We start from the raw sequence: 11,043 nt of genomic DNA on the forward strand, positions 1-11,043 counted from the left end.
AAAATAATTTAGGGCCGTATTTAAGAAATCTGCCTTTGTACTGTTATTAAATTTAACCTGACTTCAAAGTTGTTGATTTAAAAGAAATTCAACACAGTAAAACTGAAATAACTTTACTGTTTTTAGGGAACATTATTACAGCAGCCAGATGATCGTGCAACTACTACATCACTTTCTTGGAAACGCGTAAAAGGATGCAAGTCTAGTGAACAGAATGGAATGGAGCAAAAGACAATTATTTTAATACCTTCTGGTTAGTTTATTCTTTCTACCCTTCAACATTCCACAGAGAATTAAAATATATGAAACGTTATTTAGAAGCTTTACTCTCAGAGTCATTTTCATTCTTTAGCATCATTAAAAGTAAGGTAGCGTTTTATCTGCTGGTCGTAACGCAGGAATAGCTATTTCAAGATGGAACTTTTAATTTTTAGAAATTGCCTTTTACATATATCTGTCTCTGTGCTATCAATACTGAATAGAAGCTGAAAATTGTACATTTTTATGCCCTTTTCAAAATTGATTTATCACTCCGTTTGCCATCATTGTGTCCTTTAAATGCTGTGACAGCACCAGTAACACTTTATTGCACTTACCTATGTACATAGCTGTGGTTTTGCTCTATAGACTGAAAACCTAGAGCTTATTTGATTTTCCTGCAATACCTATAGCATAGTGAGTGTTCAAAATATTTGTTGATGAGGTGAACAAATATTTAGGCATGTCTTTGTTTTTCAGATTTAGCGTGTAGACTGCTGGGGCAATCAATGGATGAGAGTGGATTACCACAACTGACCAGTTATGATTGTGAAGTTAATGCTCCTATACAAGGCAGCAGAAACCTACTGCAGGGTGAAGAATTACTCAGAGCTTTGGATCAAGTTAACTGAGCTTTTTCATAATCTCATTCCTTTTTTTGGACACTGGTGGCTCATTACCTAAAGCAGTCTATTTATATTTTCTATATCTAATTTTAGAAGCCTGGCTACAATACTGCACAAACTTGGTTAAGTTCAGTCTTGATCCCCTTTCTACTTCATTTACATTAATGCTCTTTTTTAGTACATTCTTTAACGCCAGATCACAGACAGCACATTTTCACAGTTCCTTGGTATTTAAACCATTACATTGCAGTAGCGTCATTTTTAAAATGCACCTTTTTATTTATTTATTTTGGGCTAGGGAGTTTGTCCCTTATCGAATTATTTTTAATAAGATGCCAATATAATTTTTTTTAAGAAGGCAGTAACCTTTCATCATGATCAGTTTGAAAAATTTTTACTCAGTTTTTTCACATTTTACATAAACAATAATGATTTGCCAGCAGTACATGGTAGCCACAATTGCACAATATATTTTCTTAAGAAAATACCAGCAGTTACTCATGCAATATATTCTGCATTTATAAAACTAGTTTTTAAGAAGAAATTTTTTTTGGCCTATGAAATTGTTAAACCTGGAACATGACATTGTTGATCATATAATAATGATTCTTAAATGCTTGTATGGTTTATTATTTAAATGGGTAAAGCCATTTACATGATATAGAAAGATATGCATATATCTGGAAGGTATGTGACATTTATTTGGATAAAATTCTCAATTCAGAGAAATGATCTGATGTTTCTGTAGTCACTTTGCCAGCTCAAAAGAAAACAATACCCTATCTGTAGTTGTGGAAGTTTATGCTAATATTGTGTAATTGATATTAAACCTAAATGTTCTGCCCACCCTGTTGGTATAAAGATATTTTGAGCAGATTGTGAACAAGAAAAAAAAAATCATGCTTTGTTAGCAAAATTGCCTAGTATGTTAATTTGCTCAAAATTTGATGTTTGGTTTTTATGCACTTTGTCGCTATTAACATCCTTCTGTTTTCATGTAGATTTCAATAATTGAGTAATTTTAGAAGCATTATTTTAGAAATATATAGTTGTCACAGTAAACATCTTGTTTTTCTATGTGCATTGTACAAATTTTTCATTCCTTTTGCTTTTTGTGGTTGGATCTAACACTAACTGTATTGTTTTGTTACATCAAATAAACATCTTCTGTGGACCAGGCCCCCTTTGATCAGCTTTTATATTAAAATATTTGCTTCAATGCCTCCAACTCATGAAACTGATTACCAATAATTTAATTATTTTATGAAAGTTTTACATCAGTGATTATTTCTACATTTTATTGCCATCACTTTAATGTATACTGTTCCTAAATGTCATGTTAAGTAAAGTATAATGTTCCACTGTAAAAAATACGCCTTTAGAAAAGAAACTTATCATTTATAAATTTGTGAACCTACTAAAGTAAAGCAGATTTTAATGCTTTAATCCCAGGTGAATGAGATGAGTGAAGCAAATCCTGAACATTATAGTTACATAATGTTGTAAGGGCCACAAGATTTCCAATTTATTCCCATTTCATAGATAAAAATATGTAGACTTCAAATGATAATCGACTTGTCCAAGTCTTCAAGGTAGTAAATGGTACCCCAAAGATTTAAACTTAGAGGTCTTCTGACTCTAATATGAAATTAGAACAAAACTTGCATTTTTTTAAATGATACTGTATATATTTTTAAAATCGCTTTATTCAATTTTTTTCTGTATTTTGTTTATGGAATAGTTCTATTTCTTTTATGATTATAAAAGTAATACATTCTCACTTAAAAAAAATTTTAGCACAAAAAGATTAAAAACCCCCGTGAACCTCTGCATCTAGAAGTAACAGCAAATGATTTTTATGGACAAATTACATAGGCAGTGCCAGAGCCTTAGGTCCTGTAACCTGATGTTATAAGAACAAAATATCCTGGACAAAATGATCTAAGCTCCAGATCTTAGGTGGCTGTTTTTCTCTAAGACTGAAGAAAATGTTATTACAATTACATGAAAATTTGGGAACAAAAATTATAATACGAAGACTTACTCCAAGATTTGGGGGGCACATGTATAGTTCACTGTAAATACTATAATCCAAAGTATGTCTATTTCGTTACAGATAGTATAGAGATGGCATTTCAGAATAACATAGTTGCATAATATTTTCAGCTCAAAATACCAAAAATTCTGCTTATTTTGGTAGCAAATTAGCTTTAGTTGAAAATTAGTATATGTTTAGTTTTCAAATATTAATAAGTGATCAGATTATATAATGATCAGGAGTCAGAAAATGGCTTGTAAGAGCAGTGATTTAAAAGAGGAAGTCACTTTAAAGAACAGAACTGGAAGAAAACAAGTACCCACGTCTTGGTCATTCAGAAAACAACCCTCCCTGGAGTCCTTGAACCTGTTGGAAATAGCACAACCAGCCCTTCATTCCCAGCATTGTGACCTCTGAGACTGTCACTTATTTCTTTATAATGCGTTTCTCTGAAGTATACTCTAGCAGCTAGAATTCTATAATAGCTCTTCTTCCTATGCGTGCCTATACTTCACCGGTTCTCTGGTGCTGTTGTGAGCGAATGACCACAGTATTATTTTCACAGCTGAAGAAAGTATAGCAGAGCAGTTAGTATAGTTTGTTCTTTTGTTCTAGGCCTCACTTTTAACTTTGGGACTAAAAAGTGTCACAGAGAGCTTACCACAACTTAGTACAATGGCATTTAGATTAGGAGTTAAAATGAGTCTGGTATCTCTTCGGTATTATATACTAGACTTTGTGCTAAGCATTTTACATGTTATCTCACAATCCTCAAAAAACCCTAGGAGTTAATATTTATATCACATTTCTACATAAGAAAACAGTCTTGGAGAGGTAGCTCAAGGTTCAAAGCGTTTGAGCTGGCCATAAGTGACTCCATAGCCCATGGTGCTGAACGCCGCAGCCTGCTAGCCAGTTAAGCAACACGTAGTACTTTTTTCCCTTTTAACTGCTTAAATAGCAAACAAGAGAAAGCAATAGGGTGAAGGTAATGAAGTCATAGAGAACACTGAGGGGGTGTCCTAAGTGAGAAATGGCAAGACACAAATGAAAATGAGTAAAAATGGTGTCCTAAAGTGCTATCAAATTTTGCATTTGAACGAGAGATTTGGGTGTCTGGTGATGGAAGCATTAACAGATAAGTGAGGTGATATATGGAAAGCTCTTTACTGAACTAGAAAAAGTATACCATTGATACAGTTCTCCCTGAGCTGTTTGGCTTAATGGCAGAATAGACACGTTTATTTTTTATTTTTTTTAAGTTTGTATAACTTTGCAATTAGCGCTCCAAATAGCTCTTATTGCCTACAACCTCTAAAATACAGAAAATATGAGCTTAAAGTTACTGGCTTTGCATAAATGTAAACATTTAGATTCTACAAGTTCTTATTTCCAATGTAGCAACGTCAAAAACAAGGTGCAAAGAATGTGAAATCTTTTTTTTTTTTCTTTTTGGTTAAGTAAGACCTTCGCCAACATGTTGCCAACTGGAACCAACAAAAGTGTAAAGAAAAATCTTTTACTCAGGTGTTTGTTTTGTTTTTAGGTCTGCCACTAACCACTTCACTCCTATTTCATCCCTTAAAATAGCGCAGAACCTGTTGTCCCAGATCGTTTTACAGATCGTGGTTTGATCTGTAGAATTTGATACGAAATAGTCTCCCTGTAATATAAAAGCTATACCTTATCACAAACCTCCTATCAAACGCCTTCTGGAGCTTTGTGGTGTTCATACCTTTCATTTGGACATAATTTTCTTACCTGTAGTGGACGGTTTTATCCAAGACGCTGCCCAGACACCCGATCTCCTTGTACTATTTAATTTCTTTTATTCCCATGTTTCGGCTCCATTGCGGGACGGAGAGGAAAGACAGGTGCCTGAGAGCAGCACTGACCAGATAGATCCTCGGCGGGGAAAAGAACAGGGATGCGGAGAGGACCGGCCACCCCTTGGATCCCCGGTGCCGCTGGTTATACATGATGAGGATGCGAAACACCAGCCTCTGGGAGAAACTTCCCCAAACCCCGCCCGCCGCGCTGCAGGCCACGCCCCGGTACGTGCTCGGGCGCAGCACCGCAGCCCCGGCCCGGCTCCGGGCTCCCAGGCCGGGTCCGCTCCGCCTACGTGTTAGAGCTCATGCGGGAGGCGCGGCCCCTCCCGGCCTCTAGCGGGGCCGGGCGGGTGCGCTCGTGGTCAGCAGTGCCCTTTGTCTTCCGTGATTTGTCTAATTCTGACGCCTGGCCCTTGCCCAAACTTTTTTGGGGGATGAAACGGTTGGGAGGTTCAGGAACTGACACTCGTGTTGCTGCGAACCTGTCTGCAGAATTCCCAAATACTTTGGGATGTGAAGCTGTGCTTTGTGGAACAGAAAAATATCTGAGGTCTCCTACCAGATGGGACCTTGGTGAACTATATAACAGATTTTAAAAATTAGTCGTCTACTAATCTGGTCAAAAATTAGAAGACTGTTTCGGTTATTTAAATATATTTCCCATAAGGCACTCAAAGATTTAGTTTATTTTAAATAAAGCACTTTGAGATATCCCTGATTAAGTAAATTGGAACATTAGCTGCCCCAGGTGTTTTTTTGCTTTGTTTTGTTTTGTTTGTCGTGTTTTCTGAATGTTGTGTGCCAGCATCCTATTGAGGCCAGCTATTGAGAATCCTTTGGGAGAAGATAATCTTGTTGGACAGAAGGGAGGTGAGTTTATGGAATACGGAAAAGCTTGGGGCATTTAAGTTTAATCTCCTGTAATTGGTATCTTACGATTTTGCAGTTTGTAGTAAAAGTACAAAGAAAGGTATTGTTTAAAATAAATAACTTCATCTGTGCATATCTACAGTTGTCAACATTTTACATTTTATTTTAAATTGTTTGCTTCAGGAAAATTCACTGTTTATGGTTTTTCAAACAGACTGTGAAAGTAAGAGTCCATTTTTAAAAAGTGGAGTGTTTTAAATATTTTTTACTAATAAAAACTGATCTGTAGCCTCAATCATCTTGGGTGTTTGTATTTATTTAAGGAGATGCCATTTAAGGAGAGTGCTACAACTCTTTTGGTCTTATGGATGCTTAATAATCATAAACTGGAAAAAAATAATCATAAACTGTGATTCTCCATAGAGCAGAACAGGCTAGGGGTTGTAGTGGGTGGCTGTAATGTTTATCACCAAGGGCAATGCATTTTAAAAAGTTGAGAAATGGGGCACCTGGGTGGCTCAGTGGTTGAGCGTCTGCCTTGGGCTCAGGGTGTGATCCTGCGGTCTCCGGATCGAGTCTCACGTCGGGCTCCCTGCAGGGAGCCTGCTTCTCCCTCTGCCTGTGTCTCTGCCTCTCTCTCTGTCTCTCATGAATAAATAAATAAAACCTTAAACAAACAAATATTTCTAGATAATATTCTTTCAAACATTTTTTTCTTAATGGTTCTACACACAACTGCTATGACAAACATAGGAGCTCTGAACAGCTGAGGGGTAAACCATCATAGACTGTTTCCTGATTTCCCAGTCTGCTGGCAGAATATTGAAAGCAAAAACATAAACAAAAGTGAGTTATTAACACTACAAATTAGAAAGGAGCCAGCATAGCCTGGGTAGGTGCTATGGCTATTCCCAGGAAATTTGATGGCAAATATTTGCCATCCTGTGAACTGCCATGTCAGTACACCTTTAGCTTCCTTACTTTACTTTTTTTTTTTTTAATCTTCCTTGGTCATTTATGCATGTCTCCTCTCCTCTACTAAAGTTCTTAGTTCCTGCAAGCATGACTCTATATGATTCATCTTTGATTGTTCCTTAAAACCTTCAACTCTGTTTGCACAAGGACAACTCACACATAATTAAAGGTAGTAGAAGATCTTAAGTGACAAAGGGACTAGAGAAGAATTATGATCAGAGAAAAAGAATGGGGGAAAGAGGACTATCTTCCAGTTCTTTCAGTGCAATCCATTCATTCAGTGAACAATTACTGAGAGTTGAGTGAGTCTAAGATGTTTGTTACATTCAGAATGTTTGTTTCCTCTCAACATTAGTATGTTGAAACCTAACCTCCCAGATGACAGTATTAGGAAGTGGGGCAGCTCTTCTAGCAACTCTAGTTGCTACAGTAGCATTATATGTTATAATGCCTTTCTCTGAAGTAGAACCCTAATACTATGAGAGTCAGCCATTTGCAACTGTAACAGGGTTCTCACTGGCCTCCAGAACTGTGAGGAATAAATGTTTGTTGTTTATAAGCTCCCCAGCTTATGGTATTTTTCTTCTAGCAGCTTGAACAAATGAGGACAATGTTATTCTAAGACCTGTGGGTGATAAATATTCCAGAATGTGGTGCCTACCATTAGCATTGTGGTTAATTCCCATTCTAAGAGCTACTCACACATTCAACTGTTAGTGGGCAAAACATGATTAAAGACTAAAGAGAATGTTTATTGGCCATTTAAGATGTTCTGAGTCACCATTACTTTTATTTTGATGAATTGTTTCTAGCTTGATAATTGTACCCAGACTATACTGCTTCCCACAGGAACCTCAAATTTGGCTTCTGTAAAACTGAGTGTGCTCCAAACGGTTCATCATATGCTCTCCAAATGTCTCCTCCTCCTGCATTCCCTGTTCAGTGAATGGCACCACACAGTCTCCCAAACCAGTCCTTAGAGATGGCTTGTCACTTATAACCTTATCCACTACATCCAGTCTGACTCAGTTCTTTTCTTCCCTTAAATTTTCACTATGGAAACTTTGAACATGTACAAAAATAAAGAGAATGGTGTAATGATGCCCAAGACTCTGCTATTGGGTTCCCTGGGAAGTAGACTCTGAGACAGAGACAGCAAGTCATGTATTAGGGAGTGGTTTAAGGGACAGCATGAGAAAACAAACAGCAAAAAACAGAAGTAGGCAGAGGGAGAAACTGAGCTGAGATGCAGTCCCAGCAAAGATCTTCAGCAGCCTTATGTGGAGCTCTAGACCTGGGATAGTCCTTGAGAGTTGTTCCAAGTTAGAGAGAGGGCTGGGGCCTTTACTCCCCTACTCTGCTCAGTCATTGGATGGGAGCGTTATGCCTTTAAATTCATCTTGAGGAAAATGACAGTATGAGGAGCTTCATGGACTTGCCCCCAAGTGAAACAACTACAACTGGCAAGAATTTATTTTTTATTTTTTAAAGATTTCATGCATTCATTCATGAGAGACAGAGAGAGAGAGAGAGAGAGAGAGAGAAAGGCAGAGGGAGAAGCAGGCCCCATACAAGGGCCTTGATGTGGGACTGGATCCTGGGACTCCAGGATCACACCCTGGGCCGAAGGCAGGCGCCAAACCGCTGAGCTACCCAGGGATCCCAAAGAATTTTTTTTTAAATACCATTTAAAATTTCTTGAAATTGTCTGAAGAGAATACAGCAGATGAAGAAAATTTTAGTAAGAAAATATACAAAATCTTGGTAAGAACATCAAGAGTCAGTGACACTTGAACCATGACCAGCTGCCTCCCCTTTGCTGCTCAGTATGACAAAAGCTCAACTCCAAGCGGGTGTGGCTACAAAGGGCCCCATATTCTAGATCCCAGTGAAGAGCTATGGTATCTCTGTGGAAGGACCAGGTTGCCAGGATTTCTCATTTTCTTTAAGTTCATGTTGCAAAGGCTAAATTCCAGGCAAATGGACAAGCACAGTCAGGAGATTGGAGAGATTGGGAACTCATTTCTTCCTTTCAGACACTATTCATAGGACAGGCCATGAGTACTGGGACCCCAATTACTTTCACCCCAGCTCACACGTAAGCTGGGAGTTCCATGCCAGCAGAGACATCCTGAAAAGAACAGACCATTACTTCCTCCCAGAACTCTGCTCCCAGAGCAGAGGTAACATTCTGAGAGAAGTGGGCCACTGTCCCTATCGCCAGCTCCATAGCAGTGGCTCAGAGATTTTATGCAGGAGGAGAGAAAGTCCATTAGAACAGAGAACTCAGAAGCTCTACCAGTGGAATGGACTTTATTTGGAAGAGTCTGAGAAGATTAAAACCCAAAGGTGCTCTTGGAAACCATGGATATTATGGTAGTAAATAATTAAGAGGAAGCTGGTAGCTCCATGCAGCAACAAGTTAAACTGCAGACCAACTAATTTACTAGGGAAAGCCTGGGGAAGAGACACTTAAGAGAAGCCCTCTTGAGATCAGAACAAATCTTGAAGACTACCTTTGCAAAGGAGACTAAATGTAATTGGATTAGACTGTGGAGCAATTTATGCCCCCAGGACACTGTCAAAAGCAATGGAGCAATCAATTACTGGAGCCTAATGGCTGGATGTGATACCAAAAGAGCCAGGCTCTTAGAGATCTGGAAAGGAGAGCCAAGGAAAGCCTTGCTAAAACAACTATCGTCCCAGGCAACTGTGTGCATAGCTGGAGCTGTACCCTCTGAGTACCTACTTAAGAGGCTGCACTTCCTGGGAGAAATTGACTCCTATATCATATACACTAACAGTAATGTAAATATCTTAACAGGTACAGAGCCATACAATTGTGTTCTGGCTTCAATTAGTCTTGCACATTTGATGTACGACAGAAGTAACTTTATTTTTATTTATTTTTTTAGAAGTAACTTTAGATCATTAGGGAAAGGATGGACTATTCAATCAGAGGTGCTAGGAAATTACACATATGGAAAATACACATACATAAATATATACAGTTAGATGTAAGCAAAAAAGTGAAACTGGATCCTTAACTCATACCATATACAGAAGTCATTTTTATTTTTTAGTTTTTTAAAAGATTTTATTCATTTATTCATGAGAGGCACACAGAGAGGCAGATATATAGGCAGAGGGAAAAGCAGCTCCAATCGGGAGCCCGATGCGGTACTTGATCCCAGGACCCCAGGATCACAACCTGAGCCTAAGGCAGACACTCAACCAGTGAGCCACCCAGGCGCCCCTAGAAATCATTTTTAGATGGATTTTTAGATGGATTTACATAAAATATTACATATCCATCCATTAGATGGATATAGCGAATTAAAGGTGAAAGGCAATACTTTAAGACTTTTGGAATAAAATTGTAGTAGCAATGTTGGCAGTTCAACAAAGATTATACACCTCTTCCATAGACTAGATTTTTTGTGGGGAAGAGGTTGCCCAGTTAGGGACAATGTTTCCCAGGTCTCTTGGCCTTGGGGTAGGATTATGTGAGTGACTTTTGGCCAACAGTATGTGGACTGAAATGATGTACACCAGTGCTTCTCAAACTGTCTGTGGTAATGGACAATTTCTCTCCAATTTACTATAGACCAATACTTTTGTAAATGAAAATAGAAATAAATTACCAGAAAACTGATATTTAAAAAGTTAGACCAAATGCAGGCCAGTTTTTTTATTAGATATGATACACATAAAATTACTTTGTCAGATTGCTATTAAAAATTATAAATACTTATTCTTAATTTCTGTACTACTGAGTGATAGAGAGGTAATAGTTTGTGGACCAGCAGAAGTTAGCATCACTTGAGTTCACATCACTTCTAGGCATGGCTCATAAAAATCTCTCATGCAATCTTTCACATTCTTTCTTGCCCTGTCTACAGACTAGATGTCTGTAGTCAGGGTAGCTTTGAAAACCAATGGTTGAAGACAGTAGAGGCTTCATCAGTCTGGGTCCCTGGATGACTTCTTGGAGCAGAACCCTTCCCACCTCATCCTGCCATGAATTGAACTTAATGTGAATAAAAATAATTTTCATTTGTGTTAAGCTACTAAGCATTTAAGTTGATTAAGTCACATTACCAGTATTACTTAACTAATAATGAAATATAGGGGACATTTTTATAGACAAAAGTCCTTATTGGAAAAGATTTAAAAATTGATTACACTAAAAAGAATCTTTGCACATCAAAAATCACCATAAAGTTAGTAAACAAAAACAAGTTGGAGTGGGGAATGATATTTATAACACATATACACCAGTTTTGTTTCAGAATATATAAGGTGATCCTATTAATCAATATGAAAAAGGCAAACAACCCAATTGAAACATGGACAAAATATATGAACAGCATTTCACAGTAGAGGGAGTAGGAAAAAATTAGAATTTAAGAAGATGCACAACCACATTAATAATTAGAGAACT

The 11,043-nt window shown here is 37.6% G+C and overlaps 1 protein-coding gene and 1 long non-coding RNA gene across 2 annotated transcripts in view; one reads left to right on the forward strand and one right to left on the reverse strand.

Annotated features, from left to right (window-relative positions):
- Positions 1–2,063, forward strand: part of HIF1A (hypoxia inducible factor 1 subunit alpha) — a 42,750-nt gene extending 40,687 nt beyond the window's left edge. The window contains exons 14-15 of the mRNA XM_025442435.3: positions 127–253; positions 739–2,063. Coding sequence (XP_025298220.1) covers positions 127–253; positions 739–890 — 279 coding nt within the window. The 3' untranslated portion in view covers positions 891–2,063. The remainder of the gene's footprint in view (positions 1–126; positions 254–738) is intronic.
- Positions 1–5,037, reverse strand: part of LOC118355462 (uncharacterized) — a 32,967-nt gene extending 27,930 nt beyond the window's left edge. Inside the window, exon 1 of the long non-coding RNA XR_004817909.2 lies at positions 4,684–5,037. This is a non-coding gene — a long non-coding RNA (uncharacterized LOC118355462). The remainder of the gene's footprint in view (positions 1–4,683) is intronic.
- Between the last annotated feature and the right edge of the window lie 6,006 nt (positions 5,038–11,043).

The sequence above is a fragment of the Canis lupus genome, chromosome 8 (assembly GCF_003254725.2).
Source record: "Canis lupus dingo isolate Sandy chromosome 8, ASM325472v2, whole genome shotgun sequence".
Lineage (NCBI taxonomy): Eukaryota > Metazoa > Chordata > Mammalia > Carnivora > Canidae > Canis > Canis lupus.